Source organism: Ailuropoda melanoleuca, chromosome 16 (genome assembly GCF_002007445.2).
Source record: "Ailuropoda melanoleuca isolate Jingjing chromosome 16, ASM200744v2, whole genome shotgun sequence".
In the NCBI taxonomy this organism is placed as follows: domain Eukaryota; kingdom Metazoa; phylum Chordata; class Mammalia; order Carnivora; family Ursidae; genus Ailuropoda; species Ailuropoda melanoleuca.
This window is the reverse complement of record NC_048233.1, coordinates 79,467,977-79,494,336: the sequence shown is the minus strand read 5'-3', so window position 1 is coordinate 79,494,336 and position 26,360 is coordinate 79,467,977. Positions and strand designations below refer to the sequence as shown.

General features: G+C 54.4%; 1 protein-coding gene across 1 annotated transcript in view; it reads right to left on the bottom strand.

Moving 5' to 3' along the window:
* The window catches only part of DTX4 (deltex E3 ubiquitin ligase 4), a 52,110-nt gene extending 25,756 nt beyond the window's left edge, over nucleotides 1–26,354 (bottom strand). Inside the window, exons 1-7 of the mRNA XM_034644764.1 lie at nucleotides 26,041–26,354; nucleotides 17,310–18,033; nucleotides 10,971–11,032; nucleotides 10,468–10,629; nucleotides 8,577–8,638; nucleotides 7,547–7,699; nucleotides 4,512–4,673 (exon numbers count right to left, since the gene is read on the bottom strand). Of these exons, the coding sequence (XP_034500655.1) occupies nucleotides 4,512–4,673; nucleotides 7,547–7,699; nucleotides 8,577–8,638; nucleotides 10,468–10,629; nucleotides 10,971–11,032; nucleotides 17,310–18,033; nucleotides 26,041–26,251 (1,536 nt within the window). The 5' untranslated portion in view covers nucleotides 26,252–26,354. The remainder of the gene's footprint in view (nucleotides 1–4,511; nucleotides 4,674–7,546; nucleotides 7,700–8,576; nucleotides 8,639–10,467; nucleotides 10,630–10,970; nucleotides 11,033–17,309; nucleotides 18,034–26,040) is intronic.
* Nucleotides 26,355–26,360: the final 6 nt, after the last annotated feature.

Genomic DNA, 26,360 nt, shown 5'->3' with positions numbered 1-26,360 from the left:
ATCCGTTAAATAGGGAGAATGTGACTGTTAAGTGCCCTTGGCCCAGGCACCTAGAAGAGCTCCATCAGCTACACCGGGTCTTTTGTTTTACAAAAGAGGAAAACCTGCCCCCTAGAGAGGTTACAGGGCATCTCCAAGGGCTTTGCCAAAACTCAAGTCCAGGTTTCCTGGGGCGCACTGACCTGTTTACCTCCAAACGACTCAGAATCACAAATGTGCCTCTGGGCCAGGGGCCATGCGATCACCTTCTTAATCCATTCACCCACTGAGGGACAGTGAGGTTCCTTCCCTGTCTTGGCCCTTCTGAGTAATGCTGCGATGAACGTGGGGTGCACCAAAACCCCAATTAGGCAAGCAGTCTCAGGCCACAGGGTGGGAAAGAAACCGAAGCAGAAATCAGCCAGAAACCAGGCATCCTAATCGGGGTCCAGCATGAGCCCACAGGCCCCCTGAGCAGCTCATGAAAAAGGCGGGGTTTTCTCCCACTACAACCGCACATATTTCCCCTAACCCGTCCCCGCCCACATACAAAAGTCTGCCTGTAATTTCTGAGCATCTCTGACCCCCTGTGGGTCTGTGGAGCCCCTTGAAAGTCCCTTCTAGATGACACCAATATAATACTGGTAAATCCATGCGGCTCCCGGCACAAGCTCTCACACAAACGGTAAACGAGTTCTGGCTGAAAACAATGAGTGAACGAGCGAATGAATGCATGAATGACAAAATTGCAAGAAAACACAGACTTTTGGGGGTTTTGTTGGTTTTTTTCGTTTTGTTTTGTTTTACAATGGATGGTGGTTCCAAACTGATGTTAAAATCCTGTGATTTAAACATTTTAATCGCGTGGTTGAAGATCATCTATGCTGTGGCAAACTGAACAGCGTTTAAGGGCACTCCTGGAGAAGGGAGAGGTGCCTGGGGCCGAGAGGCAACCCTGTCTTCCTGGAGATGCTCGGAGATGCAGGGCCGACAGCTCCGAATTTCGTATTCATGCGACATCACTTCACATTTACAAGGCGCTCACAGCCACGGCTGTTTGCCGGCCAGGCTGCCCGCGGAAGGGCCCATTCCCACCACGGCCCTGTCTGCGCCTCGCCCGCCTGGGACGTGCCCCGGGCGCGGCCAGCACGGGCGGCCGCCTGGCACTGACCCAGCCGGGCTGCGTGCTCCCGGCTGTCGCTAAGCGGGCAGTCACGACTACCTCCCCCGCATTGAGTTTCTCGCCCAGGGAACCCTTCTCTGAAGTGAAGGCAGAGCTTCAACTTGACTCCTCATGGAAGCCCAAGCCCGTGCGGTCTCTGAGAGTCTCTGGGGACAGGGACAGACGTGGCGCTGGGTGTCCTGCTGCGGACTCTCAGGGACTCTGCGCTCTCTACGGAGCGGCTGTCCTGACCCCAGAGAATTGCATTTCCCTTGACACACGCTTGGGTTTTCCTGGAGGAGCCCGTCGACGCCCTAGTGCCCCCACCGATCTTCAATCCCGGCGCTTGGGAAAAGAGCCTCCCGCGAAATTGCCGCCCCGCCCGATCTTCGCCCACTGCAGTCTCTTCCATCGCCGCCACGGCCTCGGCTGTTTCTCCCGACTCCCATGTCATCAGTCATGTCCCCACCATCCCAACTGGCTGCCTCCCATCATTCCGGAAGTCTCGACGGCCGCCGCACCCACCCATATCTCGCTCTCCCTTGTCCCCAGCACCTCCCGTGTTCAGGCCCTGCGACCGGAGCGGTCTCTAACTGGCCCATCANTCTCTAACTGGCCCATCTGGTCATCATCCCTCATTCTTCTGCCGGGCTGGCCTTCCTGAAGTGCATTCCCCACGGCACAACTTTCCCTACTGCCAGTCCCGCCAGCAGCCTCGCAGGGCTCCCCACAGCCTGGCAGGCAAAGTTGCAGTCCCCTGCATGTTGGCGTCGTTCCATGGCCTGGCCGCAGTCCTCCTTCACTGTCTAGTCTTCTCCATCCTTCATGCACCCTCCTCCCATCCCCCACCTTTGCAAGTCGTAAGCCCCACATTAGACTCGTCCTCATGGGACACCTGTCTGCTACGACTCCGTTGTGTCCTCCTGCTACAAATGTTCTCCGCGTCTTCATGGCTCTCACGGCTCTCACGTCAGTGCCCTCCAGCGGGAAGTCTCCTCCGGCCCTCCCAGACAGACAGACATAAGCCCTCTTCCTCACCCTGACAGGCAGCATACTCAGAGAACGCCAGGGACCAGGCACTGAGTGCCGGAGCCCTGTGCCGGATACCAAACGTGCACGTACAACGCTGCCTCCTAGCCTCACAGACCCTGCACGGGAGGCTCCGCTGCGCAGATAAGGACACCAAGCTCAGAAAGGTCAAGTGGTCACCCAAGGTCCTGGCCAATAGGGAGTCAGCCAGCAGTCAGAACCCAGGCCTGTCAGACTCTGGAGACCCTGTGCGGCCTCCCGCGGCAGTGACCCCTGGTGCACACCGTGTTCTGCCCTGTGTTTCAGTGCTGTGTATTTATCTTCCCAGACTGGCTGGTAAGCCCCTCAGGGAAGAACCAGGTTTATTATTCAATTCTTTCACAGACTATCACGCGCCCCTATTTTATTTCTTCCATGTGACTTACACTAGTTGGAAGTATCTTGCTTGGGGACCTGTGTGCTGTCTTCCTCATCCCGCTAGAGGGGGACATCAGGGGAGCAAGGACTGTCCGTTTTGTTTACCGTTGTTTCTCTGGCATCTAGAACATGCCCAGCCCATACTCCGTCTTCCAATGTTTGTTAAATAAGAGACAGGGGCGCCTGGGTGGCTCAATCGGTTAAGCATCTGACTTCAGCTCAGGTCATGATCTCAGGGTCCTGGGGTCAAGCCCTGCTTAGCCGGGAGTCTCCTTCTCCTGTCCCTCTGCCCTTCCCCCTGCTCATGCGCTCTCTCTCTCTCTCTAATCTCGCTCTCTCAAACAAGTAAATAAAATCTTTAAAAAAAATAAGAGACAAAATAGAAGAAGGCAAGGAGGAGGGAGGAAGGAAGGGTGAACTAGTAAATATTTGCCAAATAGATGAATCCAATAAGTACCCTAGATCATTGAGAAAAAGCTTCGGTGTGTGAAGAAAGGAATGCATTTGTATTTACTGGCAGGAATATTGTTCAATTTGTTCCTTAGCACTGTCTTTCAAAGAATCAAAAGAGGAGAGTAATGCCCCCCAAAATCAAAGCCAAGGAACATGTAACAAATATGAAATGCAAATACCATTTGACAAAGAAATTCTACTTCTGGAAAATTATTCTGCACATACACTCACGGGCACACAAGGTCATTCACTACAGCTTTCTCTGTTGTAGTAAAAGATTGGAAGCAATCCATGTGCCCATCCAATGGAGACTTGAATATAAATTACGGTGCATTTATACGCTGGATTATCACCCAGGGCTAAGAAGGAACGAGGAAGATACACTGACATGGAAAGATCTACAAACTGTATTGTTAATTGAAAAATGCAGGGTGCAGAACAGTATGTCTAATATGTCATCTTTGGGGTACGCATGGGAGGGACAGAAACGATCTTCCCTGCGCAGGCTCAGAGAAAGCTGGGGGACACATTAGCAAGAACAATGGTGGAAGGTTGGGGGCAGGGGGTGAGACCGCGTAGATGGGAGAAAGGAAATTTCTCCTAGTATAAAATTATCTTAGCCCTCTCGGGCTGTGGGAACCAAATACCACAGACAGGGTGGCTGAAACAACAGAAGCGTATTTCTCACAGTTCTGAGGCCGGGAAGTCCAAGGCACCAGCAGATCCAGTGTCTAGTGGGCACCAGCTTCCTGGTTCACAGATGGCCATCTTCTGCCCGTGGCCTCCATGCGGCAAGGGGAGCGGGGGTCCCCAGGGGCTCTTTTACAAGGGCACCAATCCCGTTCTCGGGGGCTTCACCACATAACCTGCTCGGTTGCACGGGTTCTGGCTGGAGAGGAGCTTGCACCTGGGGTCTCTCCCACCTCCGATTTACATGGTCTGCAGGCGAGACCTTGGATTGAGACTTTAAAGTTGATGCTGGAATGAGGTCAGACTTTGGGCACTATTGGAATAGAACGCACTTTGCATGCAAGGAGGACGGGAAGGGATGGAAGGCTATAGACTGAAAGTCTGTGTCCCTCCAAAATTAATGCGTTGAAACCTAACCCCAAGGTGATGGTATTTGGAGGTGGGGCCTTGAGAGGGGGGCTGATAAGATGACCCCTCCCAAATGGATCAGTGTCCTTATGAAAGAGATCCCAGAGAGTTCCTTGCCCCTCTTGCCATGAGGACACAGCAGGAAAGACATCTATGAACTAGGAGGCAGGCCCTTACCAGACAGGGAATCTGCCAGCACCCTGACCTTGGACTTCCCAGCCTCCAGAAAGTGAGAAATAAATTCCTGTTGTTTAAAAGCCACCTGATCTATGGTCTTTTGTTCCAGCCGCCTGCACAGAGGAAGACACACATATTACCTGCAAACATGTACACTTAAAAAAACTATACAGCTGGTGGCTGAGCGTGGGCTCACCTGAATGCCGGGAGGAATGCTGTAGATGATCCGGATGGTTTTGCAGTCGGGGTGGCCGGGCAGGGAGTGGGGGATGAGGTGGTACTCCATCTTCCCTGGGGGCTGGGTACCCGTCTTCACTCCATAAATGGTCTTACAGGTTGGACACTGCAGACTGCCATCCTGAGGGGACAAGGCAGGAACAGCCAGATGGGGAATCAGTTTTGGTAACAACCTCCCCACCCAAGGCTGGAAGGAAACAAAGATAAAGGGCCGGGGGAACAAAATGCACCCAAATAAGTACATTCCACAACTCAGCTCCCTGCTAAGGGACGTGTACGAGGGACCTCACCCTTGAAAGGTAGACCAGCTCCCGCAGGCAGGGTAAATGTTATTTAACTGCTAAGTACTAATGAGTGGGACAGACAACAAAGCACGAGGGAGCGAGCCCCCACTGCTGAACTGCCAAGCATCACAAGCCCTGAGGAGCTTGTTAGAAATAAAGATGCCTGGATCGCTCCCCAGGACACCCATTTGGATTGGTCAGGGGTGGGGTGTTGGCTACAGAACATAGCGGTTAAGAGTACGAACTCTGAAGTCAAACTGCCCGGACTTCATTCTCAGCTCTGCCATCCACCTGCTGTGTGACCTTGGGCAAATTTATTAACTTCTCTGGGTATTGTGTTTTTTGTTTTTGTTTTTTTACAGAACAAGGAAAATAATAGTATCTGTCTCACCGGGTTGTTGGAAGGATTGAATTAGATAACCCACAGGAAGTGTTATACACCATGAAGTGGTGTATCTAAATGTTATTCGTGCTTTTATGATCTCTGTGGCCAGTCTAATGCTTGTACAGGTTTGCAAACCACTGCTCTGGAAAGAGAGAGTGGGTGCCATGTGCGGGAGTAGATGAAGCTGACTTTTAAGAAAATGGTCCCTGAAGAAAAGCTGTGAATTGGCTTTGAAGGAGGGAGGACAAGGTCTACACACGCCGTGAAGGAGGCATTGGGTCGTTAGTTAAAGCATTTTAAACCTTACGACAGAGTTTACACCCTGTTCCATTTAGGCCTCACCTGATAGCGGCTGAAAAGGAATATTAGCTTTATTATTATTATTAGCCTTAAAAATGAACCCCTTTGACAGAGAGGAAGACTGAGGCACAGCACAGTTGAAGGCTAGGGCCCCAGCTCTGCACTGCCCCTCACTGGCAGTGTTGGGGGTTAGGGCCAGACTCTGGATGCAGAGATATAAGGGGCCCTGGCTTCAGAGCGGGGGCAGGGAGGGGGCAGCAAGGCGTGGCCTGTGTGGGTGGGAGGAGCCTTGTTCCCAGGCTTTCCCAAAGAAAGTGGGTGAGAAGGAAGACGAAAGTAGGGAGCAATGTGTGAAGAAAGGACTGTCTCACAGCGGGGACGGAAGCTCTCCAGGACATCTGCAACACCTCAGGACGACAGAGATCCTCTACGAAGCTATCTGGGGACTTTTCAACAGAAGCTCTACGAATTTAAAAGAATAACTTGTATTCAGGGCGATGGAGAACGTTCCTTCATGTGATTGATGGAAGGAAACCCAAGGCTTGGGGTCAAGAGCCCAAGGTCCCACTCTCTGCTCTGGCCTTAACTTGCTTCATGACCTTGGGTGGGGGTGAATCACTTCATTTTGTTTCCTCTGGGCCTTTTTGTTCCGTCTTCTGTGCAAAGAAAATTTAAAATGCATGCTTCAAAGTATTAGTGCAAAAAGAAGGAAGGCTAGTGTCTTGAGACGTATTTCTGAAGCACTATGGAAATAAATGCAAAAAGGTGCTAGATTATTCTTGAAAACAGACACCAGAAAGGGAATGAATGTGCTAAAAACCCCTTTAAATCCAAAATAACCTCTTAAAATGCAAAGTCCCAATGAAACCCTTTAACCTAGGGTCAGGAAAGTGAGCACCAGATCCGGACAGGCTTCGCCGTCAGTGACTGAGCGTGAGCTCTCTGAGACAGAGAAAGATCCCAAGGTCGGCACTATGGGAACTTAAATCATAGGGCTATATAAAGATGATGGGGGAAAATTACAGCTCTCATATCAAGGAGATATCAAATTGAATAATAATGGTAATAATATCCTGTAAAGTAGGTATTGTTTTATCTCCATTTCCAGATGCAAAATGAAATCTCAGAGAGACTGAAAATCTTGCCCAAGGTCATTCAGTTGCTAAGCCAGGGTTCCAGGCTCTCTTGCCTCTACTTTTTCCCACAGCAGGAGAAGTCCAGAGCAGCCTCCGAAAGCCAGACTTTTTTTTGGGGGGGGGGGTTGCGTGGGGAATGAGTAAGCAGCTGAGGATATCAGGGAAATCTCAGACTCTGATGTGATCCAAGCCAGTCTGGAGAAGCAAGTAGGATTTGAACTCATGGAGAGAGGGGAGTGATGGTTATTCCAGGCACAGCGAAGAACATGAGAAAAGTCAGTGGCTTCGAGAAAGCTCAGACAGCGTGAGGAGACTTCTAGATTCCTGGGAACCATCTTCATGTAGGGTACCTGCTTCATGGAGGGTACCACTCCACCATCCTCATGGAGGGTACCAGCTTCATGGAGGGTACCACTCCACCATCAATAATGGACAAGAGAGCATCACAAACAGCCTTCCCTTCCTCCAACCAGGGGCTTCGAAGGGCCGACGAGGAATGCCTCGGCAACAGTCCCTAATGCCTCTGAAAGGGCAATCGAAGGTGTTTTGAAATTGTCCAAAGAAAATGAATTGTAGCTGAAAATCTCTAGCCCTGGAGAAGGATGGGCAATCTGGGAAATCCATCTACACTGGTAGTAATGAGCACCACCATGGGCCCATTCTCATGGACGCCCCACCCTAAGAACCTTCAGGGACTGGAAGTCCACACCTCTCAGACCATCACACCCAGTGTAGAGACTGGGGGCAGTTGCCTAAGACAGGTTATAATTTTGTGGAGGCCCAATCCTGCTGAGAACAGCCAAGGCGCCCCAGATCACCGGGGTGCAACCCCCATAGGGCCCCACACGGCAGGTGGCAGGCGTCACCCCCTCCCCTGGCCGGCGCTAACCTTGTTGCCGTTGTTGTACATGGCGACCAGACAGTAGATGTGGTAGACGTGGCCGCATCGGGACAGCTTGCCCACCAGGTCGGGCTTGACTGTTGGCTGCAGGCCCTTGTAGCCCGAGGGGGCCGTGAGGCGCTCCATGCAGATGGTGCAGTCCTGGGGGTGGGAGGGGACAGAGCAGAGAGGCCGTCAGCTCTAGCCCGGGCCTGGGAAGCCAGAGCATCTCCACCGTGATGCTCGCATGGTTAGAGGTCAGGCAAGCTATCCCTGCTACTCTTCTAGAAAACCCACAAACCAAGATAGAGACAGAGGTGACTTTGGGAACCTAAATGTAGCTTTATCTCACTTTACGCAACGGAACAATTCTTAAAATAATTGCTGGTCGCGGTCCGTGCTACCTGGGGCTCACCCACAAAGCTCTAATCTCCTTCGGGGCAATGATGATGCCCTGTCCTTCCTTGGTGTTATCCAGTGACTTGGGGAGGAAACAGACTCTTGCCGATAGACCCTTTCAGCTCTATGTTTGCAAAGAAATTGTATGTGAAGGGTACCAAGAGGGGCTGCGATTTAAATCAGTCTACAAGAGGATTCCTCAAGCTTGGCGCTATTTGCATTTGGGGTTGGAGAATTCTTCGCTGGGCAGGCTGTCCTGGGCACGCGTGGGTGTTTGGCACCCTCGACCTGTGCCCACAAGCATTCCCTCTCCCCTCCAGACTTGCAAAATCCCGACTGGCTGAGAACCACCGATCTACATTTAAAAATCAGTTCCCGTAGCTTACCATACTGTTCGTCTTAAATTCAGACTGTTCATGGAAGGGTAGCTGAGAATCCATCAGCTCTTTGCTAAACGGGGTGGGTAAGCGGGTCAAGGGGTGTCTGCAGCTCCAGACCACCGACCTCAGAGCCCCGTGTCAGCTCTGACCAGCTCTGTACTGGTCAAGACAAAGAAAGCTGCTCCCACCACATCTGGAGGAAAAACCCAGCAGGAGAAATGCTTGCCGGGTGAGCCCTGCCCCGCTCCCCCTGCACTCACCTCGTCCGGGGGGTGACGGACTTTCTGCAGATACTTCTTCAGCACTTCCTCCGGAGTTTTACCTGTTGGGGGGGTGGGTACAGGATGGTTGGTGGGCCACCAAGACAGAGAGAGATAAGGGATCAAACAGCCTTGTCAAGCGGGGCAGGCCAGAAAGGGGCATCATCGGCCAGGCTCCCAGCAGGAAAGGGGAGCAATTCATTCTGCAATCGGATTTAAGACTCTGGAAGGGAATCAGCAGATGGAGGAGAGAGACACACAGAGGTGTCTGAGGGGGTGGGGGGTGTTCGCCCCTCTCTTTACCTCCCGCAGTCTTTTCCCTGACATCCCCCAGGGGCCTATTTTCACCAAACCTGCTTTTCGCCGGAGATAGGGTGAGTGGGTTTCCCTTCTATATCATCCCAGCCTGGGCATGCCCAATGCATGTGTTGAGGGGACGGCCGAAGGCACTGTGTAAACTGTTACACGTTAAAAAAAAAAAAAAAAAAAACACCCATGAGGTAGGCTTATCGCTTTCCCTTTGCAACGTGTTAAGTGCTGTCTCTAGACAGCTGATCTAGAATGTGGTGTCGGAGTGGTATTATTTTCATGGGAAAGCAGGAAGTGAGGCCCACGGCTTCAAGATGGTGTTCCTTGGCCACTGACAGTGCTGTGGTTGCCAGTAGACAGCCTGGCTGGGGGAAGCATCCCACCAGGCTGCAGAAAATCTGGAGTTTCTTCGGGGTCGGGGACCCGGAGGAGGCAGCCCAGTGTGAAGGCAGGAGGCAGGATGACAGGGCCTTCGATGGGTCAGTGCCTCCCGGGGCACCTACCTCTCTAAGCTGCTCCGAGTGTCTGTTTTCTCGCTCGCTCAGAGGGGTGTTTGACAACCCAGCGAGCTAACGGACACACAGTCCTGGGGTGCTTTTCCAGCTAAGGGTCCAACCCAAGCTACTACTAATCACAGGAAGAGTGCGAAAGTGTGAAATCCTGCCCGCCCTTTCCCATCAGATGATGAACAAGGCGATTGAGTTCATTTAAGGAGAGAACTTTGGAGGGAGCAGGAAAGGAAGGCGAGGGTTTGAGGAACCGGATGGCGCAGCCACCGAAAGCCGGGATGCAGGCCCTTCCTTCCCACTGTCCTGCTCCCAAGAATTAAGCGTCTATTGAGAGCCTACAACTTGCCAGGCCCTGGGCCAAGTTACAATATAGGTGAGATCCCACTGAAACTTCAAAACATGGTTTGAAGGTGGGGGCTTGGGGTGATGGTCAAAACATTTCACAACCAGGACCAGCAGCCGGAAAGACCAGCCGCAGAGCTGAGGCGGGGTCCTTTGGAGCGAGCGTAGACACAGGTATGGACCCCTGAGTGGTGGGATTGTGCACGAGCAGGAAGGAGGGCCTGAAGGAAGGTTCGCGTGGCCAGGGTCTGGGGGTGCTAGAGGGACACAGGACAATGGTTACTCTCCAGCTGGCTTGGATGCATTCTGGGGCACACCTGCCCGACAATGGTTGTGAGCATTTCTACCCCATCACAAAGGTATGGACACAGCCTCTCTGCGGTCACACGCCTCGCAATGGCAAAGTCGGGGTTTGAACCCAGGCTGTTTGGGTGCCCATGCCGCAGAGATCTTCCTCTGTATCATATTTTATTTGTGTCACACTTTGTAGTTTTGTGTTTCTGTATTTCTGGGCTGCATTTTTGTCCTTCTTAAAGCGTCTCCATCTGATTCATACACAATCCACTTTGGTACAATCCCTGGAACAGGTACCAGCTGGGCCCACTTAGCAGAGGCGGAAACAAAAGCACAGAGGATGAAGCCACAGGTATGACCTTTAGCGATGGAGGCCCAGCTAAGGCTGGGGCCCAAACCTTTGACTCCCCTACCCCTTACGATAAGGAGGCCGATACCTTTCCTGGCTTGTTTTTTGGTTGTCTTGCGGCTCGTGTTGGAAACCCCTGGGATGGATTTGATTTCGCTCTTGCTGACCGGGGGCGGGTGAAGGACCAGCTTTGGGGGCCTGGTGAGACACACAGGCAGCCCCGCGGCGCTCATGAGAATCCCAGTGATTCCTGGAACGGCAGGGCATGAGGAAGGACTGCAGAGTGAACTCCCAGCATCCCGTAAACCGCCCTCCCCACAAACCCACTCTCCCACTTCCCAGCAGAGTTCTCGGAATTCATTCTCCGCCTCCCCTTCCTCGCAGCTTTCCCCAGAAATATCTGCGTTCACTCACCTTCAACAGCATGCTTTGCTTTTAACAATCAGTTCTCCCCACACCCTTCCTGCCCTTCCAGCCCCACTCCTAAAATCCTCCTTCACTTGGATTCTTTCTCTTTTATAAAACGCTCACTACCGACTTTACAGCTTCCTTTTTCTGCCCGGAGCTGGGGCAGCCCGGAGTCTCTCTTACCTGCCAAGGCAGGATTCACAGGACTGGACCCATTCAGGCTCTTCACTGGCACGGTGGGGACCCTGCAGAAGGCAAGAGACGTACGTTATGGTTTTGACAAGAGGGACAAAATAGGTCAGCGTTGGAACCCCAAAAATTCACCCACCGAGGGGTTCCCCTTTTATACAGAAGCTACTTACCCTTATTAAAGGCAGAGTCAGTTCTTAGCACCACAACCAGAGGGGTTACATTTATTTATTTATTTTTAAAGATTTAATTGATTTATTTTGGGGGGTAGGGGCAGAAGGAGACAAAGAACCCCAAGCAGACTTCCTGCTGAGTGTGGCTCGATCCCATGACCCTGAGATCAGGACCTGAGCCAAAATCAAGAATTGGATGCTCATTCGACTGAGCCACCCAGGCACCCCCAGGAGTGTTACCTTTAAAATCTAAGACCAGGTCACCCCTCCACTCAGAACCCCAAAACTCAGAATAGCTCCTTATTTCACTCAAGGTCCCAGAAAGGCCTACACAGCCCTGTGTGAGCTGCCAACACCCTCCACGCTCCCACCCTCACCTCCCTGGTCTCTCCAAGATCACTTGCCATTTTACTCTGCTGCAGCTGTTCTTCCCAAATGCCAGCCATGCTCCTTCCTCGGAGCCTTTGCATATGCTGTTCCCTCTGCCTGAAAGGCTCTACCAGCAGAGAGCTGCTGAGCCCCTTCTACGGATCCTTCGGTCGGCGCTGACCCTTTCATGAGGATCCTAAGACCATCTCATTTACTACTATGATGCATCCCTCCCATCCCACCTCAATGCCTCTTACCTCGCTCTATTTTTTTTTTCATGGAACTTAACGATTTTTTTAAAAAATAAGTTGTTGCTTTATTATCTCCCTTTCCAGAATCACAGGTCCTAGAAGGGCAAATATCTTTGTTTCACTGGTAGTCCGACACTAGCAGGCTGGCTGACCGAATGATAAAGAAGCAAGCTCACACTTGGGTGTACAGAGACGTCACCTGAGAAGCGTTTAAAAAGACAGAGCCCGGGGCCTGAATCAGCATTCCCACCGGTGGGGCACAGGAAACCGCATTGTCACTAGCTTCTGATGGGAGGACGAGAGGACGCAGCTCCAGCCCGTCCCAGCCCAACATTGGGAAACCACTGCTCCAACAGCTGTCACCCCTCCTTTTCCCTGAGAAATCTAAATAGCAGGCAAAGCCTCCTCCTCTTTCTGTCCTTCTCCCCAGAAACCCGAGCCAGGCTGGAGAGCAGTCTGCACAGCTGCCTGGGAAAGGCGAGGCCTCCCAGGACGCCGAATAGAAAAATATGGGACACGTGGGGCTGGGTCTTGCGCCATCCCCGCCCCCCAACCTCCTGCCACCCAGGCTTCTACAGCTGGGCTCGGAGGGGAAAGTGGGCCTGGAGACGCATGGACTGGGTCACAGATGACTCCAGGAGCCAGAGAGCCTGAGAGCCAGCAGTGCTGCTGTGGGGGCAGGGTTGTGCTGGGAAAACAGGAGGGGGAAGGGCACGTCCCGTTGTTTCTTTATGTTGTTTACTATTTGTTGATTTGCCCATTCATATTGAGCCCTACTTCTGCTGGAGCCTGGGGACGCAGCAGTGAACAAGACAGCCTGTGGCCCCTCATCCACACGTGGTCCTGGCGAAGAGGCACAGAGCCCACGTAGCACCAGGCACAGCCGTAACGGGTCACCGTGTATAAGACTTCAACAACCTACGTGAGAGGTGCTATTATCATCAACCTCATTTTAAGAGGCAAGTAGGCTGAGGCACAGAGAGGTTAAGCAAGCTTGATGGAGGCCACACAGCTAAGGATTCACACCCAGCAAGTCTGGCCAGAGCCCACGTCATAGCCACTCACCGTACTACGCTCTTGTGTCTGTGCGAACCTTCTATCACCCACGTTGCAGACAGAGAACATGGGAGCCCAGAGAGCGTACAGAATAAAGCCACGACCAAGACAGAGGAGTTGGCATGGGGCTGCGCAGGGGGTCTGCCTGTCCCCCACAAGCCCGCAGTGATGGGTGCTTCCCCGGCTGAGTCTTCCCGGGGCCCCCGTCCCTTCCTGGGACGGTGACATGTGCACTGGGGCTGCGAGAAGGATGTGAAAGAACATATGGGAGTGTTTGTGTCACCCACCACGGGCTACTTCTCCCCCAGAATAAATCAAACCCTCATGGGGGGAAGGGAAGGCTGAATTCAACACAAAGGGAAGTCAGCCAAGAACAGAGGTCCAGCCTTGCTTCTGGACTCCATGGCCTGCCCCACAGGGCCAGGCAGGGTATGATAGACAGGAGTCAGGAAAACCAGGTTCGAGCCCCAACCCTGCCAGTAACTCCTCATGACCTCCCTCAATTTTTTCTGAGCCTCAATCTCCTTACCAGTGAACCTGTGAGGGTCTGGAGTTAGCAGACACCGGGGGAGAAGGGGGGGCTTCTTGAAGATTCCCTGCCTCAGTGCTTAAGAGCAAGGCAGCTGCCTCAGCCCTGGGTCCGCCACAGGGCTGAATGGTCTCCCCACAGCTGGTCTGGAGACCAGGAGAGAAGGGTCCGGTGGCCTGTGCCTATTCCCCAGCTCCCCACCAGGGGGCAGCGCTTGTAGCCCAGCCCGCACCTGCCTGCCCCCTACCAGCTCCAAGGCCCCCCTCTCCAGCTGATAAGTAGCTGCGATCTGGGTGACAAAAGCCACCTTTGTTCCCACAAACTGGACTGGCAGGTTTCCACACCCAATCTGGTTAACCAGGAAAGAGTCCAATCCCCAGAGCACACCCTGGGCAGCCCAAGAACCCGGGGAGGGGGCCAGGCCTGAAGAGAGGGAGGGTCCCCACGAGGACCCTGGACTCCCTGGACTCCGGGGGGGAATACTGTGGGAGAGGCGGTGTCCCTGCCTTTCCAGGAAAGGGACAACGTGAGGGTAGGTTCTGGATGGTGGCAGCGAACTGCAGGCAGAGGGGGATATTGCTTGCGGAATGCAGAAGGGTACCGCGGAGGGGGCCCTGCACGGGGGTCAGGAAACCTGCCTTCTAGTCCAGCTTGGCACTGGTTTTGTACCTCTGGGAGAGCCACACAGCCTCCCTGCACTTCGCTGACCATATTCAAGTTACCACACCCAGAAACAGGACACCCTACATCTCTGTCCACGGGGTCCCTCTGAGGATTTGGGATCTAGGTCAAATACTCTGTAAACAGGCAAGCCCTATGCAAATTGGGGGGGGGGTTGTTTACATTTTTGTTTCCCAACTGTAAGAGGAAGTTGGGCTTGATAAAGCCTTTTCCTGCTGTAATAGTCCAATGTTCTCAGATTCTGGAGGACATTGAGGGTAAAGTGTGAGGTTGAGAGCTGAGTTGGCTGCACCTGATCGGCCCCCTCCCCCACGGTGGTGGCTGGTTAAAATGGAAACCATGGAGGTGGCCCATGTCCTCCCCACCAGTCACACCCCACTGGGGCCCCAGCTGTCTGTGCCTGAGCCCTCCTTCCAGAAATCAGCAACCCCATGACTGGCATGCATTTCACATCCTCCAGGCGGCTCAGCCAAAGCTGCCTGGCCTAACCATCAGAAGACACCCTCCCCCATTCTGCTGGGTTCTTCTCAGTTTCCATTTCTGTCCCTTGAGCACAAAACTAAGAAAAGAGAAGAGCTGGCAAGGTGGCAGAAGGAGGGGGCCGATGGCAGGAGAAAATCTCTGCAGACGCCATGGTGAGAAGTGGTGGGCTTTGGAGGGGGGAGAGTAGTGAGCCTACCCAGGAATCCTCAGGCCTGACAATGGTCTTGTCTCTCCAGCAACCAAAGTCTCGCCGGAGATAGAGAAGCCTCAATTCTGGAGGAGAGGGCGAGAGGGGCCACTCCCGCCCCCCACTCCGCAGCCCCCCTCTCTTCTCTTTAGAAACCCCCTGCTTGTGCCTCTGAATAATTCACAGGGTCTTTTGTTCCCCGCAAACCCTTCTCTTCAGCCCACCTCTCCCGCCCTCCCTGGTCTTCCTTTTTTCCGTGGGAAAGTTGCTTGAAGAGCTCACGGACAGGGAGAGGAGGGGAAGGGGCCAGTCCATGACAGAAGGTCCACGGCCGCGCTGCACAAAAGGAGTAAGCATGCTAATTAAATGGCCAAGAAAGACTGGAGGAGAAGATGGTGGTGGGGGTGAGGGTGGTGGTAAGAGGTAGAAAAAGGAAAGGGCTGGAAGATAGAGGGGCAGGGCGGGGCCTCCCCTGTCAGGAAAACAGCACGGAGAAAAAAGCTTATTTCTATAGCCCTTTTGAAACGGCCCCGCCCGGACCTCCGCCCCATTCTCTCGTTCCAATTCCACTGGCAGGCAGGGGAAGAGAGCAGAGACAAGCGCTGCTGGCTCCCGGGTGAGATTTACAGTGATCTGGGGGTCCTTAGCCTCAGCTGTGGCGTGGGGCCACTTGGCATTTGCCAACGGCCAGAAATGAGGTAGGGTTTGAGACTCTGCTCACCTTTCACTTCAACAACGACCTTAAGTAGACACGTGGGAATGATAGCAGCTATCCTGACCAAACTCTCCCCGTGTGCCACACATTGCGCTGAATCTAGATGCTGAGTATTTCATGTAACTCTCGCGACAGCCCTGAGAAGGAAGGTACTATTACTCTCCCATTTCACAGCTGAGCAAACTGAAGACTGAGGGTGCGTGCTCTGCCCCAGGTTCCACACCAGGAACATGGGTTCCCACCTGGGCGGTCAGGCTCGGGAGGCTGTGCTTCCCGTCCACTATACGAGCCTCCCTCTGCCACACCAGTAGTCACCCCGGAACTCTGTCAGAGGCCCCCAGGATGCTGCTGGCCGACCTGGGGAAGAAAGGGAGCAGTGGGGTGGTTTAGGTGCCCATTCCCCTCTCCCGAATATTCTGCCAGCTCAGAAATAGAGGAAAATCCTGTGCATCTGGCCAGCACTTGACCATCGATAAAATGCCTTCACATACAACGAGGAGCCGAGCTTTAGCCAAAAGGGCAGAGCATGAGGGGACTAAACCCTGGGTTCCAACCCCCGCTCTATGACCCTGAGATGTGTGGGCCTCCTGGGAAGTTCATTCTGAGCCGGGTGCCCAGGCCTGACACTCAGCGCACAGGGTCAGGGAATGGGGTGACACACTGGCAAGTGCACCTGGTAAACTCTCAAGGGATGAGCTCCCTTCGTGGAGGTTTCCACAAAGACTCCACGGGCAGGCAAGGAGAGCCTGACGATCCCCGCTTCACGCAGGAGGAAACTGGACCTAGCGAACGCTCTATGGCTTCATTTAGCCTCGGAGGCCAGAGCAAAGGCTGGGCCTCTCCTCTCTCCTCGCACGGCTTAACCTGTGTGTGCAGACAGCCTCCGGTGGGCAGCCTGAATTTCACACACAGGTGTTCAACCTCCCTGCACACCGCCCGGACCGTCTGGGGCTCAGGGGTCACAGGCAGGGCCAGGCCCTTCTGGACAAAGGGAAGAGTGGGCCGGTGTGAGACGCGGGCAAAGGCTGTGGGCACCACAAGGACGGGGGTCTCTCCATCTGAAAATTAGGAAGACCAAGAAGATCATAATCAGTAATCACAGAACCCACGAGGACACCCGGCGGCCGCAGGAAGTACGGAGACAATGCACAGAAAGTGCTTGGCACACATAGTAAGTACTCACTAAACATGCACTATTATTTCCAACCTGGAGTTACTGCCCCACGTTCCAGAGAGACCAGGAAAAGGGGCTAACCTCATTTGGCACCTACTGTATGCTGGGCACTGTGGTGTGTGCTTGACAGAGAAGCAGCTCAGCTGAGTCACAAAAGAGTCTGGCTCTGATGTCGGACTCCCCGAAGTTTGAATTCTTGGTCTCAGCCAATAATTGCTCTGTGCCTTTGAGCAAGAGAACCTTTGATTTCTTCATGGGTAAAATGGAATCAGAATGCCTACTCCCAAGAGTTGCTTCAAGGATTAAAGGAGGTGGTAAAGCCCCCAGCTAGATCCCGCTGGGAGCTCCTTCAGTATTGCCTGTTACACATGGTGTGCATGACCTTGAACCCTCAGCAGCTGGCCTGGGGCGTGGGGTGGGGGGGTATCACCAGCGTTTACAGAAGAGGAAGTCAGGACTCTGGGATGTTAGGGTTCTGTCCCAAATCACATCGCTATGGCAAAGTCGCAATCAGAGGCCAGATATGATGGACCCCAGAAGCCAAGCCCAACCCTTGCCCCCCACACCACGCTGCCTTCCACCGGCCACCAGAGGGTCAGGACCAGATGGCAGGGAGCCTAAGTCCTGGCAGCCCCTCTGTCATCTCTGACCCCAATCAGTCTGGTCCTATGCCCGTTATGAGTAAAGGCTCAGAGGCAGCCTTAGAAGTACCTACCCAGAGGCGATCAGCACCCGGGACTGGGCAATGGCCAATCGCTGCAGGTTGGTCCGATTTAAGGTCGCCAGGGCCACCCTTCCGGTCTTGCCGTTGGCTCCGGGGGGACTGGCAGGAGAGCCCACGATCACCCCTGCCGGCGTGCTGGAGGCCTGTCGCCGGATCGCCTGCGACGGGACCGTCTTCACCGGGCCTCGGACGGTGCCCGTGCTGTCCAGGAGCTTGGCCCCGGACCCTGGTGGGGGGGGCAGCTTGACTGCCCCAGATGGGGGCATGTTCTTGCGGGTGGCTGGGGGCTGCAGCGGGCCGGTACTCCCGTTGGCCACGGCCGCCTTGACGCTCATCACCAGCACGCACTGCGGGCAGGAGCAGGGCGGGGCCGCGGGCGAGGCAGCGGACGTGGGGCTGGCCGGCCAGGACTGGGCCTTGGGCAAGGTGCCGGTGACCATGGGGTAGATGAGATCCAGGCGCCGGCGGACGCGGCGTTGGCGCTGGGTCTGCCGGTTGATCTGGCCCATGGTGCTGAAGTCAATGACGTAGCTAAAGCCGATGGAGGTGAGGTCGATCCAGGGGTGCTGCTTCTCGTAGGCGTGCTGGATGGTGATGCCTACTTCCATGTCATAGGGCGTCCAAGAACCGTTGTCATTCTCCCACTCCCACACCACGCCCTTGCCGGGGGCCGAGGACGGGTCGTAGTAGTTGCGGCGAACTGGACGGAGGGTCCCTGAGGAGGTGGGACGGAGGACAGTGTCAAGGTCAGCAAGGAATGAAACTGGATTGCGTTGCGTTCAGAGGCAAACAGGGACCAGTCCTACTGTGGGCGGGCCCTAGGCTGCCTGTTGAGTTTCCAGCTTCGACTGAGATTGCTTCCTGCCTTGAGGAGTGTGTAGTTGCCCTGGGTGAGAGCAGCTCCGTGACAATGTGAAGGGTGTGGGGCCCAGCTGGGTCCCACAAAGAGCACCTGCCCCTTTGCAGCCGAGAGACCTTGGTCTGCGGCCAGATTGATCCACTTCGGACTTTATGTAGAACTCCCCAACCTCCTTTCCTCCCCTAAGAAACAATGAGTCCTTTGCAGAATTTTTGTGAAAATTAAATGTGACCCACTTTTTCATTCCACAAATACGTATTTGTATATGCCAGGTTCTGGATCTCTCCTGCACCCCGAAATCTGCACTAAGGCACCTAAAGCCTTTGACACAGGGCAGGTGCTCACGAATGTCCGATCACTTCTCCCCTGCCCTCTGAATGGCCCTGCCTGGAGGGCTATGCAGGGAAAGAACAAAGGGTCACGGAAGCCTAGAGGGCAGAGGAAGAAGACCCTGCCTTCAGGAAGGCAGCCCAGCAACCCTGGAGCTGGAGCTTGCTCCCTGTCCCTTTAAGGGTGCAGTAAAAACAAAAATAGAAAATCGGATTGAGAGAACTCTCTTACACTTTTGAGCTTTAAATCTTATACCAAAGTAGTAATAATGATCATAATAATTTTCTATTTCCCTAACATCTTTCTTTCAAAAAGCGCAAGCCCTCCTAAAGATAGGGTTGTCTTCAATTTCAGTCTCACTGGGGGAAGGGGGCAGGGGGGCAGGGCCAGTGCAGGGAAGCAGTAGGGCAGAAATGAGCCTGCAGGACTGGAAGGAAACTAAGCCTGTAACTCCTGCCTCTTTCTCCCCTACCGACCCCAAACCTGGATTCCGACTCATGCCCAGTCAGGGCTCATTTCACGGGTATCAACATCAAGGCTGAAGATGCCTGGGTCAAGGCAGGGTGAGGGGGCCTGGGAGGGCTCCAAGGGTGCTTGAATCTCGCATCTGTCAGCTTAAGCTCTATCCATCAAAGTGGTGGGAAAAGGCTCCCCTTCGCCCTGCCTCTGACCCACCCCCTCCTCCAACCCAGAGGGAGACACTGAGACCGGGGACAGAATTCCATTCAAGGGGGGAAGAAAAGGAACAATGGCTATTCAGGCCTTTGCCAGGGTCATAACCCGCCCCCCACCCCAACTCCAAGCCCCTTAATGACCCAAAACATCAACATTCATAGGCAGGAGGGAGAAGCAAAACAATCCCCTATTCAGCACCAGGACCTCTGCTGGGGGGGGGGGTTGGGAAGTGGGATGGGAGGAAGAGAGGAGGAAGAAGGGGGGGTGGGCAGGAGTTCCCTGGTTTGCCTCCATTTCCTTCCTAAGTAGCCAGCTCTCGGGGAACAAAGAGCACAGACTTTGCACAGACTTCGGGTCCAACAGCGGAGGCTCTGTCCCTTCCAGCTGTGTGATTAAGCCTCAGTTTCCTCCTCTGCTTGGGCCGCCATAGCTACTTCAAAGGGTGGATTTGAGGATTAGAGAAAGGAATGAACATAAAGCGGTAAAATAACACCTGCCACAGGGCAAGAGCTCAATAAAAGTTGGTTGATTATCATTGTAACTTATTTCCCATTATATTTAAGCAGGAGGGAGAAGTCATAGGCAAAGTTTAGTTCAGAGGATGTGGTGTGTGTGTGTGCGCGCGTAAGAGAGAGATTATATATAACTCCTTGTACACTCTTTATTATTTAGAAGGCACCTAACTCATCCCATATGATCTTCACTGCAATCCTAAGAAACACTTTTTAGAAATGAGGAGATTAAGTTTAGAGAGCTTAAATGACTCTATTTTACATTCTCTCCAGGGTGGCAGGGGCAATGCACTTGTCCAGTGCTCACCCATGTGCTTAAGAGGCATTTTTTCCAACAGCCCTGTCAATCCCAGAGACGCTGGAGAGCTGTCGCAGAACTTCTGGAAGCTAGCTGTGGCTCTTCCAGGTTTAGCCCCCCAGGCCTGTCTTTCCCTCTACTCCCAGCAGACAGATGCCCTTTTATCCTCCTGCACTTCCTCACCTACTGTTCGCCAGGTCTCGCCCCCTGAAATGCCCTCCTTTGCCATTTTACCTATTGAAATTGTCCTCGTTCGGGTCCTATGCCATTTGCCACGGGTTTCCTGAAATGTTCTCCCAGCCCAGGCCCCTGCCCCAGGAGGTCTGGGGTGCGGATGAGCGTAGGCTTGCCTGGTGTGTACAGGGGGCTCGGCCTTCTCCATCCGGGGCCTTAAGTAGGGGCAGAGAGATACCACCATCTAGAGCTGGGCTCTAGAGCCTAGGGCGGTGCCTGGTGGGCAGGAGGAAGCCATAAACGTGCTGTGACTGATTGAAGACTTCCGGCTACTTTGGCATGTAGTCATTTATCCCATCTTGCTGAACGAGTGCCCACTGGCTGCTCTGAGGAATCGGGCACTGCTCAAATAGCTTACCATCTAAAACTAGACAAGTGTGCGATGACTCTTTATGAAGCAGGATATGCCAGCAGGGGGCCAACAAAACGCCCGTGGGCCAAGAAAATTCGCCCACATCCCCTCCATGCTTAAAGCCCTTCCATGACCTCCCCTCAGGTCAGGACCGGACCCTCCCAGCCCCCAATCTCTGCGGGCTGCCTCACACCCTAATAGGCTCTGCCTACCTCGGTGTGTTACAGGGGCCTCTTCGAGTCCCCCCCCCAACCCCCCCTTGCTTCTCTCTGGGCCTTTTCCCCAAACACTCCAGTGTCCTCTTTGCTGCTTATCCTTCAGAGTTCAGCTCATTTGCTCAAGGAAACTACTCTGGGCTGCCCTGACCAGATCAGATTCCCACTCCTATTTTTTTTCTTTACAACATTTATCTTGATGTGCTGTCACATATTTCTTGGTGTGATTGATTTCGTGAATGTCTGTCTCTCTCCACTGGACTCCCAGGCCCGCAGAGTCGTCGGTAGCCAGCTGTTTGTTCATGGTTGTATCCCCGGGGCCTGACATGTCCTGGGAGCTCCATAAATACTGACTGAAGGAAGGAAGGAATGATGGGTGGGAGAACGTTTTAAGAAACAGATGACAAGTTCCGTAAGGCTTGAATGAGAAGGAGAATTTCACCAGGCAAAAATGGCATCTCAGAAGAGGGGGCTTTGTGAACGGTTGGGGGAGGGGGTGTCAGAGAACTCTAAGGGAGCACAGGAGGATAAAAAAGACATCTGTTTGTCAGGAGTAGGGGAAAACATAAGGCAGAGTGGAAGAGAAACCTGGAAAGTTATGCTAGGGCCAAAGCATAGACGGTCTAGAACGCCAGGCTGTGATGGGTTTTACTTGTAGGCCATGCGGAGCCAGTAAAGTCTGTGACACAGAGAAGTGACAGGACCAGAGCTGCTCTGTTCATTAGTTCCACGTGAGAAGTAATGAGGGTCCTGGCAGTGAACATGAAAAGGAGGTGACAGACTGGCGGGACCCTACAGTGAAGAAGTGGGTAGGACTGGACCTTCAGTAGCTGAATGCTTTCCAAGAGAGGGTCCAGGATCAGCTGCTTCCACATCTCCTGGGGTACAGATGGGCAACACCTTCTAGAGTACCCCCGGGCCGCTAGGAGGAATCATCAGCCTCTCCGGGGCCTGGGAATCTGCATGTGAACACCGCCCCTGGACTTCCATCGTGCACACGTTTCAACAGCTGGGCCACGTGTCCATGTGCCTCGACACACTGGGCACCTGGACAAGACTCTGAATGACGGCATCCAAGAGCCCTGAGATCTTGACGATGGACACGTGGTAAAATGGTGGCACCATTGGCAGGCAGTGGACTGTCAAGAGGAAGAGCTGGTTTTTGAAGGGAAAGGTGCTGAGTTCACTCGGCCCCAGCAGGTTAGAGACAGAAGGCCGACCTCAGGACCAAAGTTGTGGGACCAAAGAATGTCTTCGTGGGATTTCACTTCTCTGATTATTTTCAGAGACTGCCGTAATCTGGAATGTACTAGCTGGTCCTGGCCTCCTCTAAACGGAGGACCGTGGACTAGATGATCTGAGGAATCCACTCAGTCCTTGGGTGCAGTGACCCAAAGAAAAGGCCTCTAATAGGATAGGAATAAAGACTGTTCATAAACTAAGCAGGGAGAAAGAGAAAGAAAATCAGTTTCTCCTGGCAGCTCAGACTCCAAAGCACCTGAGATGTTTTAGCTCCTGGGAAAGGGGAGAAACACCTTCCAGGCATGACCCTGTCTCAAGGGCCCTTTACACCTGGGCATTGCTGTGTCAGAGAAATTCCGGGCCTCTCCAAAGCGCCCCTCAGCCCCACTGGAATGTCCCATGAGGGCAAAGCCCCGGCTGTTTTGCTACTGGGATATCCCAGGGCCTGGAACAGTGCCTGCGCCAATGAGGTGCCCCGGAAGTGTTCACCGATGACGGAGTAGAGCGTGGAACCCTTGATTTGGCATCTCAGCTCTGCCTTTGACGTGCTGTGAAACTTCGAGCAACTCAATCTCTTCCAAATTGTTTCCCTTCCTATAAAATGGGGACAGTAGGTCCTTCCTAAGATCGCTGTGAGGACTAAACAAGACAATGTGTGCAATGGGCCTGGAGCATCCTGCACACAGTCATGGCCACGCAGTCCTCGTGACGCTAGCATCCTCCACACCTGTGCTCACAAGGGGCGGGGGGTATCGTGGGCACCTAAAACTCAGCTTCTGCCAAAACCGTTCATCTCTCTGTCTCACCCTATTAAAGACATAAAAGACATAAAAGAGGCAAAAGTTGCAGAGAAAACTCTGAGCTGGAAAGGTCTCTGCCTTGCACCAAGCCCCTTCTAAGCAGCATCCTCACCAGTACAGAGGCCGGATCCCTTCACCTGTCCACCTGCATGATGACAGGACATAAGCCAGAGGACTCTGAAGGCTGCTCTTCATTCCACAGAGAAAAATGAGGCCTGAGCATCTCAGAGACTTGTCCAAGGTCACACAGGAAGCCCATGAGTGTACGGTGAGAGCCTGAGTCATGTCTCCCCCCACCAGCCTGGGGCTCCCCATGTCCTGCAGCTGGACGTGGTGGCAATCGGATGTACTGGAAGATACAAGGGGCAGGGATGCTGAAGGACAGCACTCCCGTCTCTGCCCTGTGACAGAAACGGTGAGTCCAGTCAAGATAAATGACCATAGATGGAAAGGACCCAACCAAGGCTCTGGAAGCAGCCAAGACCATCTCCTCCCTTCTTCCAGATTCCCTAGCCCAAAACACTAGCGGAGGTCAGCACGGAGTGCAAACAAGCTCAAACCCAGACACGGTGTGGGGAGCAAGGGCCCCAGGCAAACACGGGGCAGAGGGTGTCTGTAACCGCCCTGCCATCTCCCTGGAGACAGGGTGGGCAAGGCTGGAGCCCAGGGGAGCTAGGGTCTGAGGCCTCACTCCCAGCAGGGCAGGCAACTTGTGAAGAAACAGAGCTCCCATGTCAGGAAATGTCCCCACATAGAGGACACAACAAAAAAAGAGAGGACTCGCCTCTAGGCAGGGGACTTCCAGCTCTCCTTTGTTTATGGGGATGTTTCTGGTTCCCAGCTTCAAACTGTGGCTTGGGGATGGCGGGTAATTTAATTAAACATTGCCAGGGCTTGGCTGAGGTTGCCTGGGTGCCGGCAGTACAAAGTTGCTACCCTGTCATGGCCTCATCAATGAGCTATATTGAGAGGAACTGTGTGCCTGTTGGCAGAGAAGGGAGAGGAGGGGGCTCTGAGCCCAGAAACCCAGAGATTCTATTCTGCTTTGACAAGCTCCTTGACAGCCCGGAATTCCTGGGAATTCAGCCCAGTGCCTTCGGCACCCCGCGCAGGGCCTGGCACTAGGACGAAGGGGCTCAGTACCCGCTCACCCACTGACCACTAGAATGAGCGGCTGAAATCTGAAGCAGTCAGGGTCGTGCGCCTCTACGACAGACCCCGAGGCCGTCTTTAAAAGGATGCAGGGCTAGCTCTCTGCCTCGGTCTCAAATCTGAGGAGCCACCAGGCCGCGGTCAGCCTGTCCTCAGGGAAGGGTGCTCAGAGCTTGTGGGGACGGGACATAGCTTCTGTCCCTCAACCCTGTTTTCTCTGTAACTTCACCTCTGTCGACAGGGCACCCCTCATCCCCGTTTTAGACACCCCTAAACACAGATGAAACTTCACCCCCTCCCAAATGTGGGACAGGGGCTGGGACCTTTATGCCACCAGGGTGTTTCTCTACATGCAGCAAAGATTCAGTCTGAAATAGAAAAGCTAACACCTGCCTGTTTATTCTGAGCAGGACTGGAACACCCGGTCAGGTGTCTTAACTGCTAGTCCTCCCAGGTGCCACCTCCAGGGCTCAGCAACCCCCCCCCAAGTCTGCTGCCTCCACCCTCCCCTCCACAACCTTTACCCCAATTGCCCAATTACATTCACCCTCCTCCCCCTCAGCCACACTTAATCCTTTTTCTCAATCTCCCCACATTCCTCCTCATGCCCTCCTCCCCCCAGGCTCTCTGGGCTCCACCTCCCTCCCTTTCCTACCAGGGTTTAAGCCCCTCCAGATGCTAACACTTCTGGAATCCTTTCCCTCAGAAAGCTTTACTCAGTTGGCCAGTATCTGCAAAATGTCTGGCAAAGAGGCTGTTGGGAGTTATGACTAAAGATGGGGACATGAGGGTGGAAAGACGCCCCTTTCCCATGACAATCCTAATTAGCACACAGGATGTGGGGGCTTTCCAAGGAGGCTGGGATGCCCTGCTCAAGCAGCTGTTCTCTGACCCTCTGGGACTCCACGGGTCATCCTCTCCACCACACCTGCTTCTCCAGGCTCCCGGGTCACACTCTTGGGAAAGCCCAGCCAGAATTCCAGAAACAACCTTCCACCCCTGTGAAGAGACTACCGGAGAGGCAGACTTGTCCCAGGTCCTCAGTGAAGCCCGGATACCCTGGGCTGAGCAAAGACAAGCCGCTCTGCCCTGCCAGTGACCCTCCCCCCTGACCTCGGCCCTGCAGGCTTTCTGCCTTGCTCCGACCTGAAAGGCTGGTCAGCAGGGAAGTGGGATTGTGGTGGCCACAGTGGCAACTTGATTCTCATGAAAAGACAGGGGTTTAGTGCTCTGGGAGACCAGAGTGGCCCTCACAGGGGACCGTTTCAGGAGGAAGCTTGGGGACCCTTTCTCCTTAGGAATCTTCCTCCTCCACGGACAAAGGGAGCGGCTTCCCTGCCAGGCATTCCGGAGCCGCGTCCCTCCCCCTCCTCTCCCCATCTGCTTTGGCCTGTTGCTTCGGCGCTTGCAGTGCACGGGCGGCATTGGCCAATGCCACCGCATCCAGGACCTTCCATGCCCTGGAATCCCCCAGCTCCGGGCTCTCCTCCCAGGGCGACCGCCCTTCCGCTGCTGGAGCACCGCGGATGCCTCCAGGGAAATCCCTCTGCCCTCCCCCCGGGTCCCACCCCGAGGACCCGGCTGTGGAAAGGCATCCCCCACAGAAGGGGCAGAGGCAGTACGGTGGGTGAGGAGGGGGACGTGTGTCAGTCCCAAGGGTGCCTGAGGCAAAGCAGGGTCAGCCGAGGTGTGAGGATGAGAGCAGGAAGCCTTCCCGGCGGCTGGGATTGCTTGTGGGCTGGGCCGGCCTTCGAATTTCTACCTGCGAGAACTTGGGGCCACCCAGCGCGCTTAGAAGGGGCGCGGAAGGAGGGGGGGTTTAGGGGCTCGCCTGAAGCTCCATTGGCATCACCAGAACACTGATACTACTTGCATGGACATTGATTGCTGGGGGATCTTAAGAGGACGGTGGGGACTAAAGCGCCCCCTGCACAACCACCTCCCGGCGACACGCTGCACGGAGTTGCGGACTGGGTGGGTCCCGGTGGGCTCTCGAGGAGCGAGATCCCAGGGCGGGGAGGGGGGCGCGGGCGGGGCAGGGGCGCCGGCTCACCCGTGTCCTGGCGGAACTGGTTCATGGACTGCAGGTCGATGATGTAGGGCGCGAGACGGCTGTCCACCTGGCCCAGCACCACGCTGCCCCCGGCGCGGGGGCCGGCGCGGACCACCGCCTCAATGTGGTGGCTCACGGCCGGGCTGTAGGGACGCCAGCGGCCGTGCTCGTTCAGCCATTCCCAGACCACCACGGCCGAGGCCAGGAGCATGGCGAGCCCCGGGCTGCGGCGGCGGCGGCGGCGCTGCGCTGCCTGCCTCCCGGGCCCCGCGCGCCGGTCCTCCTCCGCTTCCTCCTGCGCCGCCGCCCGCGGGCCTCGG